General features: G+C 45.7%; 1 protein-coding gene and 2 non-coding genes across 3 annotated transcripts in view; all 3 read left to right on the top strand.

Annotated features, from left to right (window-relative positions):
• The window catches only part of ppil2 (peptidylprolyl isomerase (cyclophilin)-like 2), a 51,999-nt gene extending 36,161 nt beyond the window's left edge, over positions 1 to 15,838 (top strand). Inside the window, exons 15-20 of the mRNA XM_062542755.1 lie at positions 996 to 1,113; positions 6,676 to 6,732; positions 9,813 to 9,885; positions 10,386 to 10,448; positions 12,801 to 12,943; positions 14,890 to 15,838. Of these exons, the coding sequence (XP_062398739.1) occupies positions 996 to 1,113; positions 6,676 to 6,732; positions 9,813 to 9,885; positions 10,386 to 10,448; positions 12,801 to 12,943; positions 14,890 to 14,995 (560 nt within the window). The 3' untranslated portion in view covers positions 14,996 to 15,838. The remainder of the gene's footprint in view (positions 1 to 995; positions 1,114 to 6,675; positions 6,733 to 9,812; positions 9,886 to 10,385; positions 10,449 to 12,800; positions 12,944 to 14,889) is intronic.
• LOC134089771 (small nucleolar RNA SNORD42) lies at positions 3,444 to 3,508 on the top strand. The gene has a single exon (XR_009940129.1). It is a non-coding gene; the product is annotated as a small nucleolar RNA SNORD42 (small nucleolar RNA).
• Positions 9,512 to 9,579, top strand: LOC134089766 (small nucleolar RNA SNORD42). Its single transcript, XR_009940124.1, has one exon. It is a non-coding gene; the product is annotated as a small nucleolar RNA SNORD42 (small nucleolar RNA).
• Positions 15,839 to 16,091: the final 253 nt, after the last annotated feature.

Here is a 16,091-nt window from a genome sequence, read left to right as displayed (position 1 = left end):
TGATAAATCGATGTGGTTTGGCGTCCCGACCAGCTCATTACAGTAGAAAACGCGCACACATATACTTTGTGTGTGTGTGTGACCGGAGTGTGTTCCAAATGTCCTCGGTGGGGATGCTGGTCATATTGTTCTGGCTGAGTCGAGCGCAGAGTTCCAGAGCATTTAATGTTTATACATCTGTTTTCATTGGAACTTGGCGTGGCGCTTTGATTTGGTTCCGCCGCAGAACTGTTCCCAGTTGTTTATTTGCATCTTGGCAAACTTTGTGCATCGCAAAAAAAAGCCTCCCTTTTATTTTCCTAATGAAGATGAGTCAGCCAGGCGAAATGCCACGCAGGTCATAAATTATGCACAAATGTCACCTGGGGAGGGTTTTTATGGCGCCGTTTAAAAAGGGGCCTCGGATCGGGCAGAGCAGGAGAGAGGCACAGCGTGGCACAGCGTGGCACAGGGGCGTCTGCCACACCAGACGGTGCCAGGCTCACCCGGACGTCACCCGCCCGCCTGCCCACTTGCTTCTCTGTGGATTAGCCCCCCGCGTCGATCGACCTCCCAACGAGCTGGGGATGGAGTTTTGATTAAGTGTTAATTAGTGGGGCTCGTTAGTGAATTTGGAAGTGGGGCTGGGTGTTATCTGTGTCCTGTGCATTCTAACAAGCTCTAACGAGACGGTCGATCCCGGAAGCTGATTGATTGATTGATTTTTTTGTGTGTGTCTGTCTGTGTGTCAAATTTTAGGTTACTTGCGAATGAATTTTGCTACCCTTGATTGCAGTCTTTCAGAGGGATTTTTGGCTTCCTAACTGGGAGCATTTTTATTCAACCTCTATCTATCTCTCTCTATCAATTTATTTATCTATCTATCTATCAATCTCTATCTATATCTCTCTATCTCTCTATCTCTTTATCTCTCTCTCTATCTATCTATCAATCTCTATCTATCTATCTATCTATCTATCTATCTCTCTATCTATCTTCTCTATCTATCTGTCCAGGAGGTGAATCGGCTTGGGGGAAGCCATTTAGGGATGAGTTCCGGCCCAACCTCTCCCACACAGGTCGAGGCATCCTCAGCATGGCCAACTCGGGGCCCAACACCAACAAGTCCCAGTTGTGAGTTTCTTCCTCTTTCTTCCTCACTCTCTCTTCCATTCATATTTTTTTTGTTTTCCAAGTCATTTCAGTGGAGCTTTAATTGAGGTATTGTTATTTTGATTTATCTTTTATTCAATCAAAACCACACAGCTGTAATTTTATTGACGTTACCTGAAATGCATGATTAAATAACGTGACTTAAAGATATATGAGATAAAGCGTTTGGGAACCAAACTCTTCATTTGTACAGAGCCTTTTCAAAACAAGGTTTACAAAGTGCTTAGCAAAACATATGACTTCACCGAAGTAAAGGCTCAAGCAGGGTCTCCTGACGGTCAGTCAGACAGAGTAGATCATTCTCTCATGCATCGTGTGTAGTCTGCGGTCTTAATTGTTCCCAGTAGATGACCATTTTTCCATTTATTTAGTTTCCATTATTTAGCCTAATATGAGACTTCATGTCAGTTACCCCGATAAATTAGCTCTATATGCATGGATTAAAGTTTTCCGTCATATGACGGATTTCCGTCAACCGGAGGCGCTAGAGGTCAATCATGAGATTGATGCAGATACGGGGAGAAAATATTGGTTGGGGGGGGGCGGTGCGCTGCGGGGCGCTGCGCGATCTCCCTTGCAAGCTGCAGTGATGGTTACACCTCTTGTTGAACCTTGAACCCTGCTTTGTGATAGGCCTGTGTTTTAGCCTATGTTAAAATCTTCGTTGTGCGCAAAATAAATAAATAAATGCGTTCGTGCAACTGCGTTGATGAACATTAGGCTACTGCCACTATTAGGCTGCTACTACTAATAATATCATCATCATCATCATAATGATACAATAATAAACGAGAGAAAGGCCAATTGAAACAGATGAAAGAACAGTCTTGATTTATAGCCTACTTTGGAGCCGCATGCTTAACATAGCCTATTAGGCTTTTGTAGGTTAAACAAGCTTTGCAGAAGTTCAGGAAAGCTGTCGTTTTTTCGGTTTAATTAGACTATGATTTGGGCTAATTATTCTTCATAAACGTAAAATGAAAATCAACAGTAGTTTCGCCAGTTGTAATAGTAAGCTATAGAATAGCTTCAGGACATCCACGCACTAACTGCGTAAAGTTCTGCGTTGTTTGCGATGACTTCTTGTCCGCACTCGCTAGTTCCCCGATCTCACCAAATTAGACTACTTAGAGGTCGGCAGTGTTGGGGAGCTTAAAGATGAATAGTCAAAAAGAACATGGATATAGCCTACTTTCGGTCATTATTAATAGAGTCGGGTGCGCCCGAAACGCAGAGACAGACAACGGAAAAGTGTGTGTCTGCGCCACGCCACTATTAGGCTATCCTACTGTTTAGTTTAACTGCTAATTTCTCTAAAAATAATTATAATAAGCCAACAAGGTTAATTTATACAATTCAAAAGGATCCAGTAGCTTAGGCTATGTCTATACAGTTTGCCTAATTTGTCTTCTTCAAAGAGAAAGTCGTAGGTCCGTTTCCAATAAACGAAATATAATAGGAGTCCTATGACTGACGCGTGTTCTTTTAAAAACGTCTTGTCTTCCAGTTAATATTCTTGAATGTTTATTGTAACAAACAGCACAGTTCTCATACAATTGACACGACCAACACGGTCAGAAATACCGTGGAACTCCTAACATTTCTGCCGTGCATCACGTTCTTACCCAACAACTAAAACGTCTTAAAGTGACATGCACCTTTAATTAAACAACATGTCACCTAATCACACTAAGTAAAGTTACACCAAATTATATCCTGACATCAGAAAACATCAGAATTCTTTAGCATATTACATTTCAAATCAATTATTCCAAATCCTCAATAACAGAGGCCTATCTGACGGTTAACCAATGGCTGTGAGTTTTAATTGTTTTCAATGTTTTGGAGACATACATGCATTTAAGGCATAATGCTGGCCCTAATCTCTGACTGAAAGTGCACAGAATTTATGCATTTACATAACAGTATTTAATAAATTTTCTCGGGGGTGACAGTGACACCCCCGACAGTGACACCCCCAACCCCCTATTTGGCCAATGGGCTATGGCCGGCTCTCGGAGCACTCTTAATAAGCAACAGTGTGCAGTATTGAATAGCTAGGCCTACTTTAAAATGTGTTAATTGTAAACGGAGGGTACAATTAGTCTGTATGGCCCTATTTTATGTAGGTCTACGCTAAGGCCCTTTGATTTGCCTCACTTGCGTGTGTCAAATTTTTTTTTTTTGGACAAAATTTTTTCAGTCAGATGAGTTTTTTTCACTTTAATCCATGTATATGGATGTTATGACTGAGGAGAAGATACAACCAACTAGCACTAAAAAGTTTGTCTGTGCATATGATGTGAATTTGATATCGACTGAATATGTGATGTATTCAAAGGAACCACTGATGCCAGACTATTCATATTTGGTAACACTTTATATTAGCACACACATATTCACCAGTAATTAGCTGCTTACTAACATGTATATTAGTAGCATACTAGCCATTTGTTAGTCATTATAAGTCACTAATTAATACCTTATTCAGCAAGACCTTATTCTACCCTTACTAGACCCTTAATTAAGAATTTCCCCTATGTAAGCTCCTAATTACCCCTTATTCATAGTTATTAAATAAGTTGCTGCATATGAATTATGACCTAAATATGCATGGCTCAGTATGGGGCTTGTAAGGTGGTAGTACCACAAGAACAGTTATTCGCACCGAATAGTACTTATCAAAGATGGTCTATTCAAATGGAACTAGACACTAAACCACCAGTGCTAATAGTGTACAAATAACTAATAATTAAGTCTTTGTAATGCCAAATATGTTCCCTATTCTAAAGTTGTGTCTTTGTTCACATTTAATTCACAATTCATTTGGCACTTATTAACCCCCATGTGTTCCCTAAACTAAAGTTGCCTCCTATTCACACTTATTAACTGTATTACAGCACATAGTAGGCTACACAAGAAGCAGACAGCTAAGTTAGCACAAATACAAAATATATAATGAATACGAGATAGCGAGAAAGGCGAACCTGGATATATTTGTATGCTAACTTTCTTGGCTCCTGAGTACTCAAAAGTCTCAAACTCAAAACTATTTTTTTAAGTGTGAAGGGTCACATAAATAAGACTTCCGGTGTGAATAAGTTGTGGGTTTGCTATTTGGTCTACTGTTGTATCAAATTCTCTGTTATTTTCCTTACGGACAGCATCTTATTCTTCCCTACTGACCTCAAACAGCAGAGCTAAGGATTGAATCACACCAGATTTCTCCTTTAGTATGAGGCAGTATACATACATGGGGGTTAATAGTGCCAAATTATTTGTGAATTAATAGTGAACAAAGATCCAACTTTAGAATAGGGAACATATTTGGCATTACAAAGACTTAATTATTAGTTGTTTGTACACTATTAGCACATGTGGTTTAGTGTCTAGTTCAGTTTGAATAGACCATCTTTGATAAGTATTATTAGGGGTGAATAACTGTTCTTGTTGTACTACCACCTTACAAGCCCCATACTGAGCCATGTATATTTAAGTCATAATTCATATGCAACAACTTATTTCATAACTATGAATAAGGGGTAATTAGGAGCTTACATAGGGGAAATTCTTAAGTAAGGGTCTAGTAAGGGTAGAATAAGGTCTTGCTGAATAAGGTATTAATTAGTGACTTATAATGACTAACAAATGGCTAGTATGCTACTAATATACATGTTAGTAAGCAGCTAATTACTGGTGAATATGTGTGTGCTAATATAAAGTGTTACCTCATATTTCACACAGATGTCCTCTGTGTGTGTGTGTGTGTGTGTGTGTGTGTGTGTGTGTGTGTGTGTGTGTGTGTGTGTGTGTGTTGCACTCTCTCCCTCTCTGACTGGCTGTTTCCGTCAAACTGGCACCAGTCAGATCTCACTCTGAACACACAAGGTTTATGATCCCTCAGAACATAGACAAGACATTTGGAAATCGTATCTGTGAAGAGGTTTGAAATAGATGTGTGTGTGTGTGTGTGTGTGTGTGTGTGTGGCAGACCTTTCCACGTTGGCCTCTGTTAAAGCTCACTGTTTTACAAGCGGCCCCTCAGTCTCAACACAGACACTGTCTTGGACTCTGTGTGGCCAAGCAGACCTCAGAGGAGAGCGAGAGAGAGAGAGAGATGGAGGCAGCCAGAGCCATAGAAAGAGAGAGTTGCGACACTCTTTGATGTTGCCGCCACACAATCAAAAGTTCCAAAAAACCTGTGCTGAATGGCTGAATCGCAGGAGGGTGGGCTGTACTTCTGGATGCTGGAAGGTGTAATCAATTAAATCATTGACTACTGACCAAGAGATTGGCTGTAAATAATTCCAAAAGTCCCATAACACGAGGAAATAGCCTGTAAAAAGCGCTGCCATTTTTTCCTACGGAGGAGGTCTGTGGGAGTGTCGCCACTCCACGTCTCGTTTTATCTGCCACTCTGGAGGCAGCCAAGAAAGTGGTGGTGGTGGAGGAGAGGATCGGAGAAGAGAGGAGTGCCAGGTCATGTTGTACATATTGTAAATTAGTTTTTTTACCAACATGTGAAGCTTGTCTTTATTTGAAACACACACACATTATGGACACTCTGGAGGCAGCCAAGAAAGTGGTGGTGGTGGAGGAGAGGATCGGAGAAGAGAGGAGTGCCAGGTCATGTTGTACATATTGTAAATTAGTTTTTTTACCAACATGTGAAGCTTGTCTTTATTTGAAACACACACACATTATGGACACTCTGGAGGCAGCCAAGAAAGTGGTGGTGGTGGTGGAGGAGAGGATCGGAGAAGAGAGGAGTGCCAGGTCATGTTGTACATATTGTAAATTAGTTTTTTTACCAACATGTGAAGCTTGTCTTTATTTGAAACACACACACATTATGGACACTCTGGAGGCAGCCAAGAAAGTGGTGGTGGTGGAGGAGAGGATCGGAGAAGAGAGGAGTGCCAGGTCATGTTGTACATATTGTAAATTAGTTTTTTTACCAACATGTGAAGCTTGTCTTTATTTGAAACACACACACATTATGGACACTCTGGAGGCAGCCAAGAAAGTGGTGGTGGTGGAGGAGAGGATCGGAGAAGAGAGGAGTGCCAGGTCATGTTAGGTTCTAGGCCTCTGGCTGGCCTGGCCCTGCTGGCCCTGCTGGTCCCTGGGCTGGGGCTCCGGTCCACGAGCTCTGCCCTGCCGAGCGCTGGAGGTGTCAGAAAAGTGGAGCGCTCTGGTTAGAGAGAGAGAGAGCTGTAATTACTACGCTGTATTTAATGCCACCTCTCCGCGCACACAAATCGTTTTCCATTTGTGCCCGAGTCAAGATGATGGCAGTATTTTAGGTGATCATGACTGTCCGCATATTTAGGAGAACTTGTATCAGTATGATTTCCAATGTACTCTATTTTGTTAGCCTATGTTTAAAAATGAATTATGTGCCAAGTATATGAGAGTCGGTGTAGCATGTATTTTAAGGTGTGTCTTTCCCTGTGTTTATGTCCAGTTGTGTTGTGTATTGATGATTGGAAAATGACAATGATCTTATCTTGCCTTGACCAGCTTCATCACGTTCCGTTCCTGCACCTACCTGGACAGAAAGCACAGTGTGTTCGGCAGGTAAGACCTTCCTCCATTTCCACTTTCTAATGTGGGTGACCGTTCGTTTTTCAGTCCTGATAACAAATAACAAATGTACACTTAAACTAATGGGGTCTAAGATATAGGCACAGTGCATTTTTTATATGGAAAAGGTGTTATTGAGGTGTAAATGTGGTTATTCTTACAGACTGAGATGTTCTGCGGTCACAATTAAAACCATGTTGGTTTTTGTGTGAAGGGATAAGATGTGACTCTTTGGGTGCCTCTCATTCACCGTTTTATACATCCTCCCTTCCTTCCTCGGTCCTTGTCCTCACTAATCTACATAAAGAATGATGGGGCGGCAACAATGGGATAGTCTATCCCGTGTTAGTTATAGATCAGTGGGCACGAGCCTGGAGGACCGAGCATGGAGGATCCAGGAGAGATGTTGAGAAGCACCCTTTAAGTTTGGAGGACATGACTCCTCTCGGGGAAGGGGGGCGAACACGACAGGCTGGAGCTGGAGTAATCCCTCCACCACTCCGCTCTCGTCCATAAGCGCTCTTAAGGATTTATTCCTAGGCAGTGGCTGGGGCTAGGCCACCACATGGCCCAGTTCAGCCAAGGGGTTATGCTGTACAGAGGGCCCTCCACAACCGCTGGCTGCTTTAGCATGACCGCTCCTCACCATCCGTGGGTGTGGGTGGGTGGGTGTGTGTGTGTGTGTGTGTTTGTGTGTGTTGGGCTAGGCTCAAATCAGCACGGTCCCAGGGAGATGGGAAAGTGACTGACCGCTGTTTGCTCGGTCCTTGTTGAATAAAACTGGTCTGACAGAAGCAACACTCGCCCGCTAGTTGGTGCCAGCATTCCTGGGCCACACATATGCATGCACAGACTATCACACACACACTCACGCTCTCAGAGAAACAAAATCTGAGAAAGTGCTTCATACATTCACACATACATACGGCCAGACAGACCGCCACACAGACTCACACACTCACACACACACACTCACACACACACACTCTCACACACAGACTCACACACACTGACGCATGCAGACAGACGGGCACAGATTTGTGTTCCCAGACACAAACACATGGAGACAGGTTGTTGTGGTCAGCGTGCCCGGAGGGAGCTGACAGTGGATTGTAACTCTTAGGCTCTGCCTGTGGAATTCGACGAGGCTTGTTGGAGTAAAAGCCTAAACCAACAGCTCCTGTTTAAACAGCACCCCCCTCAACCCCCCCATCCTGGCTGTACTGGCCAGCATTGCCCCCTCTCCTACCTCTTTAGCCTCCCGGACTGCAGGCCCCCAACCCCATACATGCATACACACACACACACACACACACACACACACACACACACACACATACACATACATATACACACCTACCAGCCTCCATTACTGTATAGACCACCACTGTCAACAGACAGCACTGCTCACACACATGTGGGGAGAGATCACGTGCAGTGTCTCTCTCTCTATAAACATACACACACTCACACACTCACTCACACACACACACACACACACACACACACGCACAGACAGAAAGCCTCAGCCTATGGGCTTATAGTGGCTGAGCGCCCCCCCCCCTCCCCTCCCCCCTTCCCTTCCCTCCCCTCCCTGAGTTCATCCCCCATGGCAACTGGAGGCCCCAAAGAAACAGCTGGATCCTGGGGCACTGGCTGCACTGTAGTGCAATATACGGCCCACTGCTGCTGCTCCCCCTGCCCGCGCGCAGACACACACACACACACACACACACACACACACACACCGGCCCAGGGAAGACGAGCCGTGCTGCCGCGCTGCCACGCCGCCGTGCTGTTGTGCTGCGGCTCGAGGAGCTACAGTGTTTTGCACGTACCGTAAAAGGAGACGACTGGGAAATTCCGAAGGCAACAAGCATTGTTTGTGCGCTCGGAATGGCGGAATCTAAAGTTTCCCGCACCTCTCTCCCATGGGGTTCCTCCTGCATGGCAACAAACCATATCAAATGCCAACCCCCCTCCTCCTCCTCCTCCTCCTCCTCCTCCTCCTCCTCCTCCTCTACCTCCTCCTCCTCCTCCAAGTGGCAGCTTGTGTCATTCCAGTAACTATTTAGTGAAACCCAGGTGTGCTGGCTTATTGCTTGCTGTGAAGCACAATAACAAATCCCATCCTATTTATTTTATGATTATGTGCCATACGCCGGCGATCACAAATCACTGTCAGGCTGTAATTGGTCCCGGAGGGCCCCTCGACGAGCCTGATCTGGCCAGTGGAGCTGGACGCTGCACGTCTCTTCCCTGAATGCAGGATGTGTTGCCTTGTTGCGTAACGTGATGTTGAAAGTGGAAGGCACGTGGGCCTACAGCTTAGGGACTAAGGTGCACCCTCCCCCACCCCAACATACATACACACACACACACACACACACACACACACACACACACACACATATACACACACACACACGTGGATGCACGCAATGTGTCTTCCATGTGGCCCGTGCCTTTGTCTGTTCCTCTTTTTTAATGTGTTCTTTTGTTTTCTTCCTCTTTCGGCAACTATTTTCACTAGAGCCTTTTTCCCTTCATCGCGGCTACTAGACGTCAACAACTTTTGTTATTGTAGCGCCATAAATCTGCCGTGGCGTCTGCCTTATTGGTGTTAGTCATAGAACAAATTGTTTACTGCTAGAGGAAAACATCTGACAATGCCTCTTTCTACTACTTCCTTTCTCTCCGCACCGTACCTCCCCAAAGTTGACTGGAGGATGTTATGAACAGCATCAACCTACATGTAGAAAACATTTGGTCTGTGCATATGATGTGAATTTTTTTATTGACTGAAAATCTATGATGCATTCAAAGGAACCACTGATGCCAGACGATGTCTATTCACACAGTTGTTATTTATTGCAGTTGGTCCATCAGTTTTATGAGCCCATGTGGACTTCTCCTTTGTTAAGTTCAGAGCTGGAGACCTCTGGATTGTTCCAGTACCAGTGTGCAACTCCCTCACAGTCTTGTCCATCTCTCTCTCTCTCTCTCTCTCTCTCTCTCTCTCTCTCTCTCTCTCTCTCTCTCTCTCTCTCTCTCTCTCTCTCTCTCTCTCTCAGAGTGGTGGGGGGGTTCGAGGCGCTGACTGCCATGGAGAACGTGGAGAGTGATCCAAAGACAGACAAACCCAAGGTACCCATACTAATGCTTACGAATGCTGGGGCTGGAAAGTCGGAAAAAGTTCAGAATTATTAGTTTCCAGACCTGGAAAACACTGGAAATTGGGTAAGGGGGGTGGGGGGGTGGGGGGGTGGGGTCCTAGGGGTCGCAATCCTAACACACATAAATATACACTTACAAAATAACAGAAGATTGAAGTAAAAATAATAATTTAAGAAAAAGTCTGAAATTTAGGAAAAAGGCACGCACTCCACTGCTGTGTTTGAACGTAAAGGCCGCCATAATCCTGCCTGAGTTTGACGCGGGCTTGCGGAAATGGGAATGGGTGCCTGGAAAAGATCACCTCCTAATCGTTTACAGTGGGAATGACCGGCTATGGTCCGTGAATCAACCTGCAGATCACACGAGAGGTGTCTCACATAGTCCCTCACAGTGTTGTTGGGGAACCGTGGGTCTAGTGGTGTGGGGTGTTCTTGTGTGAGTTTGATGAGTTGTGTTTTCTCCGTCCACAGAGTGAGATTAAGTTGCTGACCGCGACTGTGTTTGTGGACCCATACGAGGAAGCAGATGCACAGGTCAGTGTGTGTTTGTGTGTGTGTGTGTGTGTGTATGAGCTCTTTTAAAGGTGCTCCAAGCAATGTTGTTATGCAGTTTGTAAGTTAAAAAAAAAAAAATCGTCACATACAGCAAACATCTCCACACAATCTGCTAGCGGCCTGTACCCTGAATCCACTGCAAAAAAACGCGATCTCTGTAGACAGCCCAGGCTCCAGAAGCAGCAACAGCCTGGAACAGTAACAGATCAGCCTGGTGCAGCCTGGACCACGCTGTTTGTGTTGCCGTTTTGGGAGCCAGTGCGGTCTACAAAGACCATGTTGTTTTGCAGTGTATTCAGGGCACAGGCAGCTAGTGTATCGCGAGATGTTTGCTGTGTTACAAAAAAATTTGTTTGCTTAGGAACCACGTAACATCGCTTAGAGCACCTTTAATAGCTTTTCAAGCCCACTGTACTACAAAACTCCCAGTTTTCACCTGTGCTTTTCTCCAAGCTCTATCGTGTATGTGTGTGTGTGTGTGTGTGTGTGTGCGTGCGTGTGCGTGTGAGAGGGAGAGAGACAGAGAGAGTGTGATCACACACATGTACCAGTGTGAGGTTTTATGCACTGAAAGACTCAAGAACTCTTTTTTAAAAAAAAAAGAATATTTTCATACATTTTCCTGCAGCACATTTCCTCTATACACATTAGTGCGTTTGGATGTTTTTACATATCCTGTGTGTGTGTGTGAGCATGCTTGTGTCCATGTTTACATATGTAGCACGTGTGTGTGAGAGAGAGAGAGAGAGAGAGAGAGGCTGTGTCCAGGCATGCCTCTGCAGCGCTGTGTGTTTATGTATATGCGGTGTCTTTTGAAGAGTGCTCAGGGAGCAGGAAGCAGCGGCCCCCACTAAAAGCACGCAGTGTGTTTTTTTTTTTCTCCCTTACTTCTTTGCAACACACGCACGCACACACACACGGACGCGCACATACAGACACACACACACACATACACACACACACACACATGCACACACCTACACACACCTATACCTATATACACTCACACAAAGGCCCCACTCTCTCCCTGCTCCAGTCCAGATGAGGAGGCCAGAGAGTGTATGAGGGACCTCCACCTTGGCCATGAGCATATTATTCCTGTGTGTGTGTGTGTGTGTGTGCTCAAGTCTCCCAGACAGTGCAGGCGTAGGGCAGCACAGCACATTCCCGTCCGCCTGGCCCTCTTCTGTGTTTCGATAAGGCGGTTGAGATCTCGCGTCGATAAGAGCCGCTCGGATTATTTGTCTTGGAGGAGTGTGTGTGTTTTTACTGTTTCCTGGCGCTGGTGTACGCGGGCATGAATTTGTGTGTGTGTGTGCGTGCGGGCGATCGAGATCTTTCTTCATGCTGCTCTGTTGAATATCTGCTGAGTGTTGTGTCAGGTGCATAATTTCCCCCCTCATAATAACTTTTATACTACTCCGTGTCTTATGTGACTGTGTGTGTGTGTGTGTGTGTGTGTGCGCACTGTACTCTGTGTGCTGTCGGAATCTGTGGAATGTCCTGTGACCCAGTTCCTGCATATGTAAGCGCCGGGGCCAGTGCAGATTGTAAACAGGCCGTCCATATAAGACCAATCAGATGATGAGAATAATGTTTCACCCTCTAAGCTTTTGAAACTCCCAGCCCAGGAGCCAAAACAGTGTAGTAGTCCCTCAGTGCCCAGAGAGGCTGGCACTGTCAAGGAGTGTAGAAAAGAATCGTCTCTCCGCTCGCTAAACTCCTAGACAGGAGCGACTACAGCACTTCTCTTGGGTGGGCTTTATCACACCAGCCAAACTAGAGCTAGAGCAGTTATGACAAACCATTATTGTGCTATTATGGTGTGTGTGTGTGTGTGTGTGTGTGTGTGTGTGTGTGTATGCGCAATGATGTGTGTGTTTGTGTGTGTACAATGGTGTCCAAAAGTATTGAGGCCAAATTGAAATTCAGTGTTTTAATGACCTTATCAAATTTTAAGATGACAGAAAAAGAAAATAAAAATGATTTGTTGTTTTATGCTTGTGAAATTGCTCTGCAACAATCAATATTAAGTGCGAAGTCCTTTATTCTCCACAAACTGCTGGCAAAGTCAAGACAGACATCTGCAGAACACAAGGGGAGCTTTTCCTTCGGTGTCTGTAATTGTTTTGTAGAATTTACAGTTTGTGCACAGGGAGAACTAATGTGTGGCACATGTTGCTTTAATGCCTTGGCCCACCACAGCACATATATGGACATACACAGTATTTAGTTTGGAGTGTGTGTGTGTGTATGTGTGTATTTATAGAAGCACTGCAGAAATGTAACTGTAAATAAATGTAAATGTATTTTGTGTGTGTGTGTGTGTAGATTGCGGCAGAGCGGGCAAAGGAGGTGCAGCAACAGGAGCAGGAGAAAGCGGACGCTGCCGCCTTCCAGAGCCGACTCAAGGAGGAGAAGCAGCCCAAGACCTTCAGGCCCGGCGTGGGCAAGTACATCAACATGACTGCCAAGTAAGTCTCTCTCTCTCTCTCTCAACCACACTCACACACACACAAAGACACACAAAGACACACACACGACTGATCCAGTTGCAGGGTAGGGCACTGCATCCAAGTCCATCTTAATAACAGGTTCTTACTGCAGGTTGATGGAGTCGAAGGACATCTGAAAGAGTTCTGGGCATGTTGGCTCATAGTCAGTGGTGAAAATCCTAGAAACTGAGCCTGCTCAGCTTTGTGTAGCTGGCGAATGAGACTGCAGGACTCTGTGACAAGGAGCACCGCTCCCACTGGGTTCACTCACCCAGGCGTCTCACTTGAAACACCCCACAAGAGTGGCTGGCTGGCTGGCTGGCTGGCTGGCTGTACACAGCAAGTCCACAGTTGCAAGTGTTACGTTTTCTCCGCAGACTGTGAAAATGACAGCCCTGACATAAGCATAGGCTGTATTTTTAGCACACTTGGTGTGTGTTTGCTTTTGTCTCTCTCTTCTATATATATATTATATATATACATTCCTATTGTTCTCTAACATCAGCATTTAAATTGGCGTTCATTAGCTCATTTACTGTCTAGTGAGGTTTACAGCTGAAGTTGATGGGTAAGCTTATGTGTGTTTGTGGTGAGACAATGTCAAAGAGTTAGAATTTGTTGTTGTTCTATTTGTAAAGCAATATCCTCATTGGCACATAAGTCAGTAACGTTTTGGTCAATATCACAGTAATTACAGGCCGGAGGACTGAAGACTTCTTTGAAGTCCACGTGACCGTATGTGGTTGACAGTTGTGAAAATGATTATTGTTATGGAGAGCTGTGTGTGTGTGTGAGAAGAGACAGATGTGTCACACAGCTCATGGTGTGGGGTGGGGTTGAAGCGGCAGCTTCCCGGGGTCTCTGCAGGAGCCATCTTAATTACCCACAACCCCCCGCTGAGACCTGCCCACTCAGGGGTCAGGACAGCTGGGCCTCGGCCGGCCTACCTGCTGCCTCACAGCCTGGGTGTGCACTTCTTAAAGGCATCAGACCCCGTCATGAATACCATCCTGCACTTAGAAGCCCTTTGTGCTCTGGATTTATTCAGTAAGACGTCATCATCAGAGGTGGCAAAGTCCAGCTTCAGAGAGTAAAAGTGCAATCATGTTTTGATTTCTACCTGTGCACTTAACACAGGTGATCTCATCAATTAGCTGCACTCCATTATACTTTAGAGTTCTGCTAATTAGAATCAGCTGATTTTAAATGCATGGTTGGCACAGATATGTGGTAGGACTTCTACTTTCTGAAGCTGGACTTTCCCACCTCTGGACATCATTTGCTAGAGATGGCAATGCATGGGTGTTTCCTTCAAAAAGTAGTTTTGTGGTGTTTGAAAGGTACATGCTGACACAATCAGTTCTGCTGGCAGCCCTGGGTGAGAGTGTGGCCCCTTCTCAACCTCTCTCCTCCAGGCTCGTTCCTCACTGATCTATAAGGCAGGGATCACATTAGCCAGCGGCAAGCGGCAGCGGCAAGCGTAACGCAACACTCGGACCATAATAATACATCCAAAACATTCTATTTCGTTGCTAAGTTCAATCTTTGCTGCTACGTTGTTAGACGAATCTGATTGGTCAAAATACCTAAACATTCTAAAACTGATTGTGATGTGCCGAGCGTTGCGCTTCAGAGTTGAACCAAGTTCAACTCCCAGTTTGCTCAACGCTAGCGTTACGCCAGCGTTGTCACCGTTCCACTGCCGAACCATAGAAAACAATAGTAAACCTGCCGCTTGCCGCTGGCTAGTGTGATCCCCGCCTAAAGAACACTGGATAGACTATCCCATTGTTGCCGCCCCATCATTCTTTATCTAGATCAGTGGGAATGAGGACCGAGGAAGTAAGGGAGGATAGATAAAAAGACGAATGAGAGTGGCCCTATGAGATGAAGTCACTAACTCCAGCCTTCTCCTGTCTTCACAGCAAACGGCCCGGGGACAAGGAGAAGCCCTCCACCAGTGAGGCAGGGCCATCGTCGGCCAAGAAGCCCAAGGGCAGGAGCGGGTTCGGGGACTTCAGCTCCTGGTGACGAGGCTCTCCACGCGCCGGACAGAACCTCTCCCACGGCCACGTTCTCATGTTCCCCCACGGCTTCCGGACACTCGAGAACCTCTATGGACACTTTATCTCGTCACAACCCCCCCCCCGGCATTTTTTTCATCGCAGTGTCCACAGCTTGGACCGTCTCACTGACTCCACTCTGATTCTGGCAAGCGCCAGAGCCAAGGCAGCGGGCCGAACAGAATGTTTGTTTTCCTTCGTAGCCAATCAGTCGTTTGTCCCTCCATCCCTTTCTCCCTCCATCTCTCCATCTCTCCTTTCGTTTGTACGAGTGTGGAGCATCGATCCGCGTTCCGTCGGAGCGGAGGATCTGCTGTCGCTGGCTTCGGAGGCCGTTATTGATCCGCCCGAGTGCGGGCGCGAGGAGGCCCCCGTCCAGCTGAGCTCGGCACGCGCTCCCGCGGCATCAGTTTCTCTTCTGGCACGGGCCGAGGATGTCCCGAATCCACCTGGCCGGCCTCCAGGCCTCGACAGGGTCACTTTGAGCCCCCCCCCCCCCCCCGAGTCTCCACGACGCTCCACTTCCGAGAGCCGTTATCTCCGTGTCAGCTCTGCAGGACATAAAGACGAATCTCATTTGTTTTGTACCGAGTCAATAATGTGTGTGTTTTTCCAGTAATACAAGTATGTTTTTAAAGCAGGTCTACACATCCTTCTTGTATTAGATTCATGTATTTTTTTTTTCTCTCTTCTTGTTCTTAGTTTTGTACATAAGGTAGGGGGGGTATCGGGGATACATTTGTAAATAGCATATAAAATTCTCTTCCAAATAATCCAAACTTTCCAAATAAACTTGACTTTATTTGGGCCACTTTGTGTATCGCCTGTTGGCAATTCTATTGGCATTTTTCCACTCCATATTTTTCCTTCTTTTTGTTTTTTTCTTCTTTTCTTTTCCCCTTTAAGGCGCTGGGCCTCTGGAAGGCTAAATATAACCGATGCTCCCCTCAGACATGCTATCAGCCAGATCGCGCTTCTAAAACGGCCCGAGCCTGCGAGTCTTGAGAGCAGAGAGAGAAACTACAGCACAGCGTACGTACAGCACAGCGAGCAGCTCCTCTCCC

This window comes from Sardina pilchardus, chromosome 8 (genome assembly GCF_963854185.1).
Source record: "Sardina pilchardus chromosome 8, fSarPil1.1, whole genome shotgun sequence".
Taxonomy (NCBI): domain Eukaryota; kingdom Metazoa; phylum Chordata; class Actinopteri; order Clupeiformes; family Clupeidae; genus Sardina; species Sardina pilchardus.
Note: the sequence above shows the minus strand (reverse complement) of the source record. Positions and strands in the feature narration are given on the sequence as shown.